The sequence below is a fragment of the Syngnathus typhle genome, linkage group LG3 (genome assembly GCF_033458585.1).
Source record: "Syngnathus typhle isolate RoL2023-S1 ecotype Sweden linkage group LG3, RoL_Styp_1.0, whole genome shotgun sequence".
Taxonomy (NCBI): Eukaryota; Metazoa; Chordata; class Actinopteri; order Syngnathiformes; family Syngnathidae; genus Syngnathus; species Syngnathus typhle.
In genome coordinates this window covers 9587361-9604102 of record NC_083740.1, presented here as the reverse complement: position 1 = coordinate 9604102, position 16742 = coordinate 9587361, and the positions used below count along the sequence as shown (strand labels likewise).

General features: G+C 40.7%; 2 protein-coding genes across 2 annotated transcripts; both read right to left on the bottom strand.

The window, feature by feature from the left end:
• Window positions 1-1112: 1112 nt before the first annotated feature.
• On the bottom strand, window positions 1113-5754 carry gprc5bb (G protein-coupled receptor, class C, group 5, member Bb). Its single transcript, XM_061275590.1, has 4 exons — window positions 5317-5754; window positions 3716-4832; window positions 2852-2967; window positions 1113-2771 (listed from the first exon to the last, which is right to left on the bottom strand). Exons 1-4 carry the CDS (start codon window positions 5326-5328, stop codon window positions 2727-2729), a joined length of 1290 nt encoding a protein of 429 aa, XP_061131574.1. The 5' UTR covers window positions 5329-5754; the 3' UTR covers window positions 1113-2726.
• A 3296-nt stretch (window positions 5755-9050) lies between these two features.
• Window positions 9051-13318, bottom strand: LOC133152041 (somatostatin receptor type 5). Its single transcript, XM_061275565.1, has 5 exons — window positions 12451-13318; window positions 11810-11950; window positions 11468-11740; window positions 10894-11040; window positions 9051-10761 (listed from the first exon to the last, which is right to left on the bottom strand). Exons 1-5 carry the CDS (start codon window positions 12985-12987, stop codon window positions 10564-10566), a joined length of 1296 nt encoding a protein of 431 aa, XP_061131549.1. The 5' UTR covers window positions 12988-13318; the 3' UTR covers window positions 9051-10563.
• Between the last annotated feature and the right edge of the window lie 3424 nt (window positions 13319-16742).

Below are 16742 nucleotides of genomic sequence, written 5' to 3'. Positions count from 1 at the left end.
AATTTTAAAGAGCGATATTTTAAAGTGGGTTTTTCTCAGGTGCCTATATAAGTTGCACGATTGCACTAAACAGCCAAATATGTGGCAAGACTAAACATCTTACAAAAAGCCCTTGGTGGTTGAGTTGGGTGATTCAAATTATTTGATATTTTATTTACTGCTTTGCTCAAAACATGAATGGTCTTTTTCCAGTGTTGGTGCATCAGTGGTGTTGGAATGATGCACACCTTAACTGGTGAGTGACTGGGCAGGACCATGCAGACATGGTTGGACTTTGAATCTTGACTCTGGCCTTCCTGTGTGGAGCTTGCATGTTCTCCCTGTGCTTGTGTGAAAATTGGGTCTTCGACACACTGACCTCTTCCCACACTGTGTGCCCTGCAATTGACTTTCCACCACCCTTGGGTGTACATCGCCAGTGCCCGAAGTAGAGTTGGGAAAAGCTCCAGCTCACCCGAACGGATATTATCACAGTGCAATTATGCATACTAGGACAGGAGTCTGATGACAAATGAAGGCGACCTTTTATAAGAGAAAATGTGCACGATGTATTAGTCACTCTGTGCAAATTACATTACAAACATTCATATGATGCTGCCTTAAAACAGTGACAGTGCAGTTGCCATAAAATCATTAAAAGGTCAATACCAGTGCTTTTCACAATCTAAGACTTACTTGATTGAAAGTCATTCATATTAAAATATTAAATAATAATGTAAAATGTCAAGTTGATATTTGCAGTACACAAAATTGTAGCATAATTCTCACTAACAAAAGCCACATTGCAGAAACCTTACACTAGTTCCTTACTCAGAAAATCAGATTTAGTGCAAAATGGACCACTTGATTAGAATTTGAATACCCACAGCAATAGTGAACATTTTGAGTCATAAATTGCACCGTAGTATTATGCCAGTATCACACAGACTATATTGCCTGAAAACTAAATGCATTTGCAAACAAGATTTTTTTTTTAATGTTTTATATTATTCACGTTCAAACTGGAACAATTTAGTAGGAACCACATTGCCCTATTTCACAGCAACACTGTCATACATAACAATTTGGTGACAATCACACATCACAGTACAAAATATACCAAAACTGATGGCCAGATGACAAACAGATGATTTAATAACCTCTCGTCTACATTATTGATAGGATCTTTTGACACCTGGCCATACGGTGTTTGTTTTATTCATTTATTGAATATTGACATCAAAATCTTAGAAAAAAAACAAAATAAAATCATATTGACAAAATATCAAAATAGTTGACCTATTCCCAAATATTACCACACAAAGATCATATTAACTCTCATAAAGTGCAAAATACAGCTTCCAAGATATCTTAAACCTTGTACTGTATCACATATATTTACACTCATTGGTTACATCATTAGGTACACTTGCACTTTATTCACCAATTGATTTACCAATTGTGAAACTGTCAGAAGTTTACCGATACTCTTGATTTCTCAAAATATGAGCCAATGATGCATATGGAGTCGCTGAAAATTGCGCCGACCTTCCGCTCAATAACGTTGTGATCATTCAACCCATTAAACTCCTGAGACAATGACCACTGGTTGTCCAGTTGTTACGTTACCGTGGACAATCACTGCCAGCAATTTCAATAAGACTCTCACACGCAGTCCATATTTGGGTTAAGGTCTAAATTCCAATTACATTTCTGCCAGTAAGAGTATTTAAGATCATCAGTTAATTCATTTTTTTGCCTAATTTTATGTTTGGAAATTCCTCTCCATTGTAAAGTAAAACACTAAAGGTCAAAATGTTGTAAAACACTCAAATATTCTGTTTGTAATTCATATCTTTGTTGTTGTGTTAAAGGACCAAAAATATGAAAGCATTAATGAATCATCATTTTCAGCCAAACAAAGTAAACTTGGACAATTGATAACCTTTGACGGCTCATTCGGGTGCCATGACCTTACCACTAATGAGATCCATTGCAAGAGCTTGAATGCTCATTCCTTCATGTTCATTTCACAATATGCATATTGTTTTGGTTTTATTGTAAAATTAAACTGCATCGCACTAAATTGTGTTTATAACATCTCGGGTAATGTATATGAGAATCAAAACTCAGCTCTTGTTTGGGTCCTGAATAGATGATGCATGTAAAAGGTGCACCAGTGTACCTAATGATTTCACTGTTGAGTGCATTGGTAAATGGCTTTTTAGGTTGCCCACAGACTTTCTTTTTGTGCAAGATTACGGGCAATACGAACAAGCGCTGTACTGTAGCACTCTAATGGACTAGCCAAATGGCAGGAAAAATACAAGACATAGCAAGCTTTTGTAGGATATTCTGTAAATTCATATCCTGAAGGTTTGTATAATCCTCAACCCCACGCATTATCGGTCCACCTGAAACATTTGCTGTTATCGTATTTACATATTACAAACATCTGTGCATCGCTAATATTAAATCACTGTAACTGGTATTGAGACCAGCAAAATGTCCTCATCCGTACTGTCACTGTCATTTCCATTCCTTTTATTTGAGGAAAGTGACACAACCTTTCAACGATGGCTTTCAAAATGCAGAATTCAAACAATTATGCAGGAACATGAAATGTGTTGAGCTGTTGTCAGTCCATCCTGGATGATAGCTTATGTCTTTTTGGAATGATTACTCCTCGTCAGGAATCAGGGGATTAAGCAACATAGTGATACAGAAGCTCACGTCCCATGACCACTTTACCACAGTCGTCTTCCAGTGTAGTTAATAGGGGCCGTGGGCATCTATATGAAGGTGAAAATCAAGTTGGTCTTCTGAAACTACTGATTTTTGACGAGTGACATATTTTGAGAGACACACTTACCGTGCCGCCATTCATAACAAGAGCCATTTCAGTCGGTTGGTATACGTGACCTCTGAAGGCGATGCCAGGGCGAACGCTGCCGTGACCGCTCTGGTGATAGTTTCCACTTCGAAGAGCTGAATGATCAAGCAAAGTAAAGTCGGTGAAATTGGTAAGAGCATTTTTTGCTTTTACAATCAATGTGGCATTTTTCTTGCCCAAAATGACTTTGAAGTCTAAAAATACATACACTGCTTGTGCTTCATTACATTTAGCAAGTTCTCTCTTGCGATTGGTCCATGTACGTTTACTACAGTAAATATGAATTTTAAGGTTCTTTATGTTATTACTCATATTCATTTATGATGCCATTATTCCACAGCCATCTTGCTTCTGTGAAAGGATGTGTGAGATCAGCAAGTACTGTAAAATGATAATTTAGCAATGTTGTGAGTCTAAATGTACACATTCTACAGAAAATAACCCTACATCGCAAGATTTTGTATGATTATTAATTCTTGTGGTTCTCTTTTGTACTATTTTGGTAAGCTCTTTTAGAGTCTCCCTCTCTATTGTAGATGAGGATGAGCATGTTACATAATAGAAGCTGCACTCGTGAAGAGTGGGTGGGGCTTCATATCGTGAGTCAGACTTCTTTTGATTAATTCACTCGATAGAAGTTTTGCTTTTTCTTAATTTTACATTCATTCATATGATATTAAATGGAGAAAAAGCCCAGACGATTTGCGTTGCTGGTTGCCTAGCAACTGTACATTTCCAGCTGTGAGCTTCTCCAGTTTGATGTCAAAAGTGTGACCTCTTGAGTTCCACTGAAAGGCCGAATTCAAACACTATCAAAAGACACGTGTAAAAACATGGGCGTACTTGCACCGTGCTCCTCAATAGAGAAGGCCTGGTTTTCCTGGAAGGGTTGCTGAGAGTGTGCTTGGAGCTCATCTCTGAAATGTGGAGGAGGCGTTGTCTCACTGGTGTCAAAGAAATCTTGCCTGGCGCATTGTGAACGGTTCCAGAGACACAGGTGGCTCTCAGGAATGCCGTGGAACAGCAGAAGGATCCAGCCCTGCACAACCAGGGCCACGGCCAGAGCGGGCTCGTCCAGCAGACGGTCCTCCACCTTTCCCGCTCCTCCTCCTGACCTCCCTACTTTCCCTCTGAGCCTCATTGCTTGGCTCCCATAGAGATAAAAGCCAAGCCATGCCACCCAAAGCAAGGCCGAAGCCAGACTTGCCAGGAAGAGCCACACCGCATTACATTTCCATCTCCTTTTGTCACTCTCATCTTCTCGATCCTCGGCACTTTCACGAGCTGCCTCTACCACCAGTTCGCCCCCACACAGCACTACCCCGAGAGAGAGCCCCATGGCTATGAGGAGCAGCCCTAAAGTGTAGCTGCATGCCAGAGCAAAGTCCAAAGGTGGATACTCGCAGGCTGGGTGACCCTCCCTGACGACGGTGAGAAGGACCCATTCGGCAGAAATAATGCCCTGAACCAAGGCCAACGCCAAGCCCAGTGCAGCCAGCGTGCTTCCTGAGGGGCTCGTCTTCCCAGCCACCAGCCTCCTGAGCCTCAGGCCCTGGACGAGCAAGCTTGAGAAGCAAAGGGCGAAGAGGGGGCCCCAGAAGGCTCTGCGAATCACACATAGGACCTGGTTCTTTCCCACAAGGAATGCTAGAGAGATGGGGAATATCCCAAGGAGTGTACCCAGGAGCAGGAGAAGGGGTCCCACTCCAGAGCGCCTGGCCGGGTCTGAAATAGAGCGAAGCTTGACGAGAAGGAGCGCGGCGAGGATTAGAGAGGTGAGGCCCCCGCTACAAGCCACAGCCTCCAAAACGACGCCCCACACCGACTCCAGGTCACACAGCACTCTGTAAGAGGGCTCCACATGCTCACTACATCCCAGTGGAGGAGGAGGAGGTGATGGATGGGATGTGCAAGAACCCATCAGTAGCAGGAGGAAGATGGAGAAACTGTTGACAGCCATCTTTGAGGGGTGTTGAAGACAAGAGAGGAACTAGTTAGGTGAGACAGATGGGAAGGAAGGAAGGAAGTCACATCATGGAGACACATTATAGAACACTGCTAAAAAAATTCAGTCACAGATCAGACATGAATATTCTTCTATGTGGAAACACACTCATGCTCTCACAGCACAGAACGGATTTTAGCGCTGGGCAATAGTTTCCTTGGCAACGGGAAACAGCGTGGGCTGACGTTGCACGCTGGGCTTTGAGAAGTCGAGCTTAAGAACATAAAAACACAGACACGCACGCATGTACTCATGCAAATGATAATTATGCATTTTTTGTTGGGCCCTGTTGCAATATAAGAAATACCCTAATTTACACCAGAAAATTAGTCTAAACATCCTCTGTTTTTTTGAAAAAAAAAAAAAAAATCTAATTTAAACCTCAAATTATCTCTAAAAAGCATACTAACAATTACACATGATTTGATTATTGACTCACCTCTGAGGGCATCGCAGCTTCAAATCTTAATTACTGATAATGGATTGTCATATTCTTCGTGCCATCGTTTGGAGAATTAAACTGATTCTAATGAATAATCCCATTTCAAATCCTCAGGTTTGCAGGAACCGCAGTTTCCATGTTGCATTTGAAAACGTCCTTCAAGTTGCTTTGTTCGATTGTGTCCCGCTGACCACACTCCAAAAAATAATTAATGATAACACTTGACGACTTCTACCTCTTCAAATAGCTCCCTTTCACTCTCTCGCCCATGTCTGGAGGTCTCTCTTTCTCGCAACCACTGCCGTCTTCATCCCAGTCACTGTGTCTGCATGTTTCTCTCTCGCTGCTGCATGTTGACTGTGCGGAGGTGTCAACAGAGATGCAATCCCAGCTTTGCTGGAGCTCACCCACGTATGGGAAGCAGGGACTGCTGGTGCGCACATCCAACCAGGAAATTATGAGCACACCTCTTCACACCCAAGGTTTTTTTTTTTCCACAAGCTTTGTCTTATTTCCCCACTTCATGGGATGAATCATCATAACAGGAAGCTGCTGCCTGTTCAACTTTCCTCTTTGGTGGACCAAAACAATCATAGGCAAAAACGTTCATGTCACAGGTGTGCATTAAGAGTATTGCTAGCTGAGTGAGGAGGGGATTTGGATAGATGAAGGCAGATGGATGACGCGCTGAGGCCACGTGACCCTCCTTGTAGGAAATGTTACATAACAGCCTATCATTCAGCCAAGACTCTCTTTTGGGTAGACTAATCTCCTGCCCTGGAGATGAACAAGATCTGAGGGTGCCCATGACAATCAGCATGGAACTTGGCAATCGAACCTGTTGCTGGCAGACAACTACATTGGTGACAGATTATAGACAGTCAGACATTAGAGAAGCCAAAGATGGCTTGTGGTACACAAATAAACTCTGGGACATACAAATGCATGTAAGGAAAGAAGATCAGTAGATCATCCAGCTACTAGCTAAGTATTTAGCGTAACTACACAGATAAAGATGTATATGGAAGAGGGTCCATATTATCTTGACTGCTACTTCAATTGGCTTTGGATTCAGAGGACAATGGATACTGGAGCTATCAGACTGCATCTTGATCGATATCTTAGACCAAGGAAACTATTTGCATAGAAATCTTATTTTACACTAGTAGAATGTCATTTTTCTTGATCTAATCCCGTGAATAATTTGCTAATGATGAGTTACCACTGTATATGATTACTCAATAACTCATTCAAAGGGAAACATGAACCTTAGGATAAAATTGCATGAAAATCCATTCGGCAATTGTCTATCCACAGTGAGATGTGTTTTTTGTCTGGAAGCTGCGGTTACACCTTACCCACCCTACTAATATGGAAAGACTTTGAGGTCAATTGGGGCTCACGACTTTAATATTTTTACCCATTAATATTTCCAACCCATTTCCTTGATACACAAATTTGATTTTGTATCAATTACAGCCATCCTCAAAGTCCATAGTTGAATACAGTAAGTTATTATGGGATTCTGTCCCCTAAACCAAAATTCTCAGCAATTGTATCGTTTGAGTGCCTTGTCTCTACTGCGATAGTGTTCTGTACATACCTTTTGTGACATGTAAATCTTTGGCTGTTAGCCATTTTTTAAACTGGCATCTTCAATATTATTCTAGTAAAAAAAATGTGCCTTTGCTGATGGCTCAATAAAAATTAGGAAACACTGCCCGAAACCGTCACAGTCTAATTGTTAGTTTCCAATGTAACTGTATCATTTGTGAGTTGAATCTGTCCACAGAGACATAAGGACCACTCATGCTAAACGGAGACAAGATATGCAAGTGCTGACTCATAGCACATTATCTCTAATCTGGCTAATCCAGTCATCACTTAAATCCATCCAATAGAACCTAGTCGATTATGGTCCATCCCATAATCCCTCCGTTATCCCTCACAATTATCCAATAGTCGACATGTACAGTGAGCACAATTGCTCACTTGCACTTTATTTTTTTTTGCAGTTCCTCCACTTTAAAAACACAATCAAACAAATGTGAATATCAAACAAAGATAAACATAAATGCACTTTTTAAATTAGGATTTCATTTAAAAAAAAATTCAAAACTACCCAGGCGCAATATAGAAAAAAACTTTGCCCCACCTTTTAACTCCTGAATTTACATTAATCACGTTTTAAAATGAGTTTGTTCGTCCGAGACTGGGTAAAAGTGACAGCAATGGCAGAGTTCCAGGTGGAAAACCAGTAACAACATTGACAACATTATTCCACAAATATGTTAAAGACTCATTTTGATGAGCACTGCTCCAAGCAGTGATTAGGTTTAGGAGGAAATTACTTCTTCAATATTGTTTTTCCTTATATTTAAAATGATTTATACACTATATCTTTTTCTGAGAACAGACCTCATAATACTTGCACAAGTTCAAGTCTATATGGCTCATTGACTAAATTGGTTTACCTTTGCTGGAGTCTAAGCGATCTAGTAGTCACTTGCAATGTCATGTACTGGCCACTCGGTAGAAGCAGTCAGCCAAGAATCCCAATATCCATTATAAGACACCAGAAGGCTCTACTGTGCTATACTGTACAAAATGTCATTCCTGTCACTTCTGTTGTATCTCCTCTATTTATTTATCTATCTATCTATCTATCTATCTATCTATCTATCTATCTATCTATCTATCTATCTATCTATCTATCTATCTATCTATCTATCTATCTATCTATCTATCTATCTATCTATCTATCTATCTATCTATCTATCTATCTATCTATCTATCTATCTATCTATCTATCTATCTATCTATCTATCTATCTATCTATCTATCTATCTATCTATCTATCTATCTATCTATCTATCTATCTATCTATCTATCTATCTATCTATCTATCTATCTATCTATCTATCTATCTATCTATCTATCTATCTATCTATCTATCTATCTATCTATCTATCTATCTATCTATCTATCTATCTATCTATCTATCTATCTATCTATCTATCTATCTATCTATCTATCTATCTATCTATCTATCTATCTATCTATCTATCTATCTATCTATCTATCTATCTATCTATCTATCTATCTATCTATCTATCTATCTATCTATCTATCTATCTATCTATCTATCTATCTATCTATCTATCTATCTATCTATCTATCTATCTATCTATCTATCTATCTATCTATCTATCTATCTATCTATCTATCTATCTATCTATCTATCTATCTATCTATCTATCTATCTATCTATCTATCTATCTATCTATCTATCTATCTATCTATCTATCTATCTATCTATTTATTTATTTATTTGCACAGAAACAAAATAGTATATATCAAATATATATTTTAAAATTCCATCAAGAGTGGTAAATTGGTTAAATTAAATTGTACTAGTAAACAGTCCAAATCCTACTAAACACCTGTGGAAGGAGCTGAAAGAATAAACCTGAGATTGTTGGAGCAGTTTCCTCATAGAATTGATCCAAAATACTGTCAGCAAGTGCACAAATGTCATTTAGAGTTATTGTTTGATTGCATTGATTGCTTCATAGATTCAGGCAACAAAATATCACGTTCAAGACAATATCATGTCCCTTCTTCTAAAAGCAGAAAAATACCTTTGGCCTTAGCAGTGTCTTTTTCTCATTTGAGTTGCTGGTGTGGTGACGCCTTCTGACCGGAGGAAGTCACAACGCTATATATGTTTACAACCTGGAGTGATTGCCAAGTAGAAAAACAGTCATTCACATCAATGGACAATTTAGAGTCTTAGAGGATAGTGATGAGAGATCTTCAAGCTTACTACTCACCAGATGGCAAAAGGGCTGAAGAGTTGATTGGTAATGATTTAACCCATCACTCCGGGCATGCAAAACTCTTGGACCGTTAACACAGCATCAAGTTTTATTTTACACATAGAGCAAGTAAAACTGGTTGACATGGAAAACCCCATTCTATAAAATTACACGTACATAATAAGAACCAATGGGTGTTTTCAAAAGAATGTCCTCAGCCCTTCAGCGGGTTCATATCAGGGCAGCCAAGTTCCGCTTCACTTTGTCTTGCAGGATGTTTATTTTAAGGTTGTCTGCGTGCATTCCTTGGTAGATTTGTTGTCATGTATGACAGTACCATGCCAAAATGCCTGGTTTATGACCACCGTTTTTTTTCCCCAAGCAACTTATCAAATGACAACATTGAGACGTTTGAGCAATCACAAAAATGTATTGTGTTTTGGTTTCCTATAACATACACAACTGTAAACTTGTCATGTTCTTTATTTATGTAGCCTAAGGTATAACACAAATGAGAATTTTGTAATTTTATGTCAGGTCAACACATCACTTCCATTCATTTGATTTTCTTAATTTACAACCCTTTAATTCACTTCCATCACAGCTTCTGGAAAAAATATCCATGTAAATGATGTCGTGATGTAGAAGTAAATGGTAAATGGCAAATGAACTGCATTTACACAACACTTAACCTAAAGTGAGTGAAGAACATTGAATCACTTCTGTGTATGAATTACATTAAAAAGCACATAGTCAACTGTAAACGTTTCCGGCAAATAACAAGCAGAAGGCTCAAAAATAGAAATCTATCCACAAGGACACGTAACAATAAATGCACTAGATTCATTACAATTCAACAAAAGTTAGCAAAAGAAAAGCATGTTTACTTATATAAAAGAAAATGAAAAAAAGACAAATGTTTTTTGTTTCATTTTGTGTGTGAAAAATTAGAATAGTGGCATTTTGTTCACTGTATTATATATTACAATGAAATATCAAGTCAAGTTTATTTGTATAGCCCTAAATCACAAGCAGTCTCAAAGGGCTTCACATAGACAGAAATTGACAATTATACTCAAAGCATCCCCTGATCTTAAGCTCCCAAAGCTTAAGCTTAAAAAAAAAAAAATATATATATATATATATATACATTATATATGTGTGTGTGTGTGTGTGTATGTATATATGTATACATATACGTATACATACTATATATATATATATGTATATATATAGTTCTCCCATGTGGTTGAAGTTACCAATGTTTGCTCTGAAAATTGCTTCTTCTTTTTTTTCCGCAACACATTGCAATGTGATTTAGGTACCTAGATTATGTGGCCAGCAAGACGCTTCCCGATTGCCAATTTTCACATGGACGTCGCACACTTCTGTCATCCTCAAGCTCCTCTTCGAGAGGCTATATTCCCTAAGAGACGGCAGATTCTCTCGTGACTGTAGAAATAGCCGGTATTTCAGCCAGGGTGTTTATGGGGGTTTCTGTAATTGTTGTCATGGTCCTGGGGAATTGTGTGACTGTGGAGGTAGACTGCTTGCATGCAGAGTCACAGGCGTGCAAGTCAGCAGCTGTGTGAGAAATCTGGAAGCCTGAAGGCTGAGGAAAGATCTTCAGCGAGGGAAAAGACACATCACAAGAAGATGGCCAAATAAGCTTAAGAAGAGGCTTTAAATGTAATCAAAGATGACCGAGCGTGCTTGTGACTCACATATATCCAGTGGAAAAAGTAAACAGACATACCTGGCTGCTCTGGGGGTGATAAGACACCTGATGGGGAGGAGAGTAAGGAGCACAATCAATTGGCATTGACCTCACTCTACGGCGAGCGCTGGGGTCGGCGTCATCCACACCATGGTCCTTGCAACTCAACCTCTTCACACACAACACCTGCACAACCACCACAATAGTGTTAATGACTCCAAACAGGTGCTGTACTTAGAGATGCCTAAAAAACACAAAAGAAGACTTGGTATTTATCTGCTTATACTAAATCCAGTGAAACAAGATATTGTACTTCACACAGATGATCAATTCTAAAAACAACCCACACTCGTTCAGCATCAAATCCCCAATTTATTTCTAAAAATTAATGATAAACAAAAAAAAAGATTGAATCGATTCAATAATTGTGGTGGAAGCGTTTGTGTGTCAGTTATCCTGGTAAGGTCACCCAGGTCAAACATGTCCTGGGTGAGGAAAAAAACAAAGCATGGCTCAAAGACTCCCTAAGAAAAGAAACACTTTAGGATAGCGTTCTATATCGAGGGTCTACTACAGAGAATAAAGTTTAGCTAAGAATAGTTAAGCAATATACTTTTCTGAAGCTCTGCTTGAAGTTGTCACAGAGGAAACCATAGAGCAGAGGGTTGGCGCAGGAGTTGGCATATGACAGGATGACGGCAAAGAAGTATATTCCAGCGGTGGCACTGGACTCAGGGATGATGACCATGACGTTGATGATGTTGATGATGAAGAACGGCAGCCAGCAGAGGACAAAAACCACCACGATAACCACCACCATCCGCGTCACCTTACGCTCAGAACGCCGCCGTGAGGTGAAGCCCACCCGCACGCTGGAGGATTTCACCTGCAGGAAAATAAAGACATGTAGGGATGGTATGAACACACACACACGTGCAGACACAAACAAACACACCTTGATTACTATAAGGAGGTAGCAGAGGCAGATGATGAGCAGGGGTCCAAAGAAGCCTACTATGGCGGTGTAGAGAATAAAGGCTGTTGACCACACGTCTGTTGGCTCAGGCCAGATCATGTTGCACGAGTTAAATGTGTCCTAAAGCGACATTATAGAACCAGTTACTGAACATGACATGAACTTTGGCATACACAGGCAAGAGGAATAAGAGATCATCCGTTTCATTTTACACGCAGTTAAATTCGAAATTTCATTATTATAAAGAATATACAACAAAACCCAATTCCAGTAGGTTGTGTAAAATGCAAATAAAATTAGGATACAATGTTTTGCAATTTCTATTCAACCAACATTATAATTTTTGCATTATATTGGATTGCCTATATCCACTGTTCCAAGTGCTAAACTTTATTCATGTTTATTGGAACCAACATTCATTCCATTTTATTTTGATGCTAACACATTGCACAAAAGCTGAGACAGGTTTACGGTTTACTTTTTTTGTTTTGTTTACTAAGTAGGACAAAACAATACACAAGTACATGTTTGTGCATTTTTTGATCTCTTGGGGATGAGGGAACAAAAAAGATCCTCTCGTCCAGGAATGACCCATGAACTGTAGGACGAGCAATACGTACCTGCACATCAGAGAAGATGACCACAGGCAGGACCACCACAAAAGAAACAGCCCACACTGTTGCGCTCACCATCTTGGCCACGCGTGGGTGCCTCCACTTGGTGCCCCGGATCGGGTGCACCACGGCCAGGTAGCGGTCAACAGACATGACAGTGAGGCAGAAAATCGACGTGAACTGGTTCATGGAGTCCGCGGTCATGACGAGCCGACACAGGAAGGATCCGAAGGGCCAGTAGGAGAGCACATTTTGCGTCGTGAGGAAAGGCAGCCCGATGATGTAGAGCTCGTCGGCGATAGCCAAGTTGAGGATGTAGATGTTGGTCACCGTTTTCATGTTGGCATAGCGGAGCACCACGTAGATGGCCAGACTGTTGCCGGCCAAACCTACCATGAAGACTGTGATGTAGATGATCGCTGTCAGCAGCGCGCTGCTCCCCTGGAAGGGGACACCCTGTGTCAATTTGCTGGAGCCATTGGCGAGGGCAGAAGTTGCCAAAGAACAATTGAGCACATCCTCTTGTTCCATAATCGAGTCCATAAATTCTCTGGTTTGATGCCGACTTTATATCACCTTAATTGAGACGGTTGAGTGCGCGAGGTGGTTCTGTAATACGTGCGCAAATCGGAGCCTGCATGGAAAGCCCTCCAACGCGACTCAATATGCGCGTGCGCCACGGTCACATTACATAAATGGAAGGTGTTGAGTATCCTCCTGGAAGCAAAAACGTAGGATTTTCTTAAAAGATCGCGAGCCACTGTCTCTTCACTTCTCGGCAAATGTGATGGGAGTGCTCCAGCTGTGCGTCAATAGTCAGTCAGTGTCACGCTCGACTTTTACGCACGAGAAAGCTTGAATTATGGATTTTAACTGTGAGTAGAGGGAAGGCACAAGTTAATCCTCCCCGAAATAAATATAAAACAGAAAAATTAATCAAAATTGTAGGGAGAACAAGAACAACAGAATTGTGAAAATAAAAAAACGAAAATATAGGCAAAACCAAAAACTGTAATTTAAGTATAGAAATAATCATCACAAACATTAAGTTGTCCTGATCATTTATATGAGAAGAAGTAGATCATTTTCATATCCTGTAATTTAATCAATAACGCTAAATCCATGCCTCACAGAATTTCAATTTGAAAATCACTCAGTTTTCTATTCGCATTATTAGTAGTTTTTTTTTATTTTACATTATTTCTGAAGATGCCATATTTATCTTAACACCCCTTAAAAACATTTCAACAGCACCTCCATGGGTGCACCATGGGGTCACACACAGACGCACAGTTGTGCAAGGCGTCTCCAATTGCTCACGTCACACGCATTGCCGATGACATCATCCGCAAGGGGAGCTCTTGCAGTTTACCTGGATAAACGCCTTTTGCGTGTGCCAATCTCATGCACAGACCAGTCTACATACCAGTAATTTCAAAAGCACGGAAAAACATGCAGAGTCCACATGAAAAAGCCTTTCGCTTTCCCCAACCTCATAACTGAGAAGCAGATGTTCAAAACACTCATCCATCATGTGATCTAAAGGTCCTGTATCATGTATCATGACTAATTATATGACATATTACAGCATAGCAAAAATGGGTTATTTTACACAATATAGCCCACCTAATATTTGTTTTCCCCCTTACCTAAAGAATTTGTTTTCAGTAATGTAAGCTCAATATGAAATCTGTCCATGTCCGTCATGTGAATACGTGTATCAAACAAACAGGCTTCTTTTCTCTCTGCAGGCGCACACACGCACACGCACACACAAAAATAGGTTCGATCAACAGCTACAGACAAAACAGATACATCAATATGCTTATACGCTCCTGTAACCAGCACATCTACAATAACCTCCACCTGCACTGACTCCCTGGTGGTCTTTTTTTTTTTCTGATATTTCTTCTCTGCAGGGAACCATGGTAAGTGGAATGCCAACCACCCGTTAAGTCACGAACTCATTAAGCATGCACGCACACATGCTTTGGGTTGGAATATCTTTGTGTCAGGTGGGTTGGGGGAAAGCGCCTCCTAATATTGCGCCTGTGTCCACAACAATCCCCTGGAGCGAAACCATAACACTACACAAGGTTTGACCTTACTGACCTGTCAAGGGACATTATTGTCCTGTGGGCACCCTTTTAATAATTTTGCAATTTTCCACCACAAGGACTTAAGAGAAGATGCTGTGATTGTTTTCCACAAATGGACCAACATTAACGGAGGAAAATTATAGTTGATGTTTATCCAAGCTGACCTTTGTCTCAAACATCAAGTACAGAACATTAAATGTGAGAAGGTGGAGAGAAGTGGGGGCGACAGAGAGCTCCAGAGGGAGAGAGAGGGAGAGAGTGCAAGAGACGCTTGTATGATTCATTCCTTGACAGTGTGCACAAATTAGTGGCCAGAAATATTCCAAAGAGCAGGCTGTGGGATAATGCACTCCAGGTTAGTCACTCTGGGCCCAGGTATGTCGACCAAAAGCACTTTAATTTCTGATTTTGAAATTAACCCACAGGCTGAAACAAAATTGCGCCCTCCAGCGGCTCACTAGGAATTTTCAAGGGACTTCAGATGGCCTGCCGTCAACTATCATCTGTTTTTGGAGTCCCAGTGAGTTCAAGTCATGATTTTTTAAACACAAATTAACATGCTGCAGTTCTTTTGCTTCAGACTTTATCACCATCATCCTTGGACAGATCCTCCCTCCCTACCTCCCTACCTCCCTCAGTGGAGCCCTCCTCCTTCCACCTCTTCCTGTAGCCCAGTGCTTCTCAAATAGTGGGGCGCGCCCCCCTTGGGGGGCGCGGTGCTATTCCTGGGGGGGCGCGTGTGACGCTGGGGAACAGGCTTTTTTTTTTGGCAGTACTAGAATAAAGTGTAATTGCGCGTTTACTACAGCAGGGGCCAGTGGCGCTCTCATTGTTACTTCTGTCACGTTTGCGACAGTGCAACATTTTACGACTTACAAGACAAGTTAGGATAGTCACGGTGGGGAGGGGGGGCGCGAATAGTTTTCTTCTTGCTAGGGGGGGGGGGGCGTAACAGAAAATAATTGAGAAGCACTGGGTTAAATAAAGGTTAACCTAAAAAAAAAAAAAAAAAAAAGTGAACCCTGAACTTTGAACCCGCGGTGACCCCGCGGTGACCCCGTGGTGACCCCGTGGTGACCCCTGGGTGACCTTTGAACCCTGAACTTTCAACTCTAGTTAAAAATCGAAAATGTGCACATGACCCCGTGAACTTTGAACCGACCTTTGACCCCTGGGTGAACTTTGAACCGTAAACTTTGACCTTTGACCCCTAGCTGATTACGTTTTTTTTTTTTTTTTTTAAACCGGCATAGCAGAACGATCCATGGTCTTCAGATGCCGCGCTGTCGCCATCTCCTGGTCAGTTAGTGAAATGCTTTTGCTGATGTTTTTTTTTCTCTCAATTAAAACAAATCAATTAGCCAGTTGGTTTTCTTTATTTAATATCTATTATCAGACAAAACCAAATTGTGAATCAGTCACCTAGGCTATAGCAGAACAAACAATCCATGGTCTTCAGATGCCACGCTGTCGCCATCTCCTGGTCAGCTAGTGAAATGCTTTTGCTGTTTTTTTTTCCTCTCAATTAAAACAAATCAATCAGCCAGTTGGTTTTCTTTATTTAATCTCTGATATCAGACAAAACCAAATTGTGAATCAGTCACTTAGGCCAGTGCTTCTCAAATAGTGGGGCGCGCCCCCCTTGGGGGGCGCGGTGCTATTCCTGGGGGGGCGCGTGTGACCCTGGGGAACAGGCTTTTTTTTTGGCAGTACTAGAATAAAGTGTAATTGCGCGTTTACTACAGCAGGGGGCAGTGGCGCTCTCATTGTTACTTCTGTCACGTTTGCGACAGTGCAACATTTTACGATTTACAAGACAAGTTAGGATAGTCACGGTGGGGAGGGGGGGCGCGAATAGTTTTCTTCTTGCTAGGGGGGGGCGTAACAGAAAATAATTGAGAAGCACTGCTGTAGCCCTACAATAACACATCTAGTGGCCTCACTAAGTACTGTTTTCCTGCACAGACTCATGGACCCTCCCCATAAGCAAACAGAAGCTAAGCTCATTTTACCTTCACCCGACCCAGACTGGACCTGTCCTGGCCAGAAAAAGACTAAACAATATGTTTTATGATTAAGGAAAAACTGGTTACTCAGAGGAGGTCCACTCATCTTTTGGATGGGAATAAAATACTCATCCTTTTGCACAAGTAGCTCATTTTGTTCTTTCTTTATACTCCTTGCAAGTACTTCTTTAGC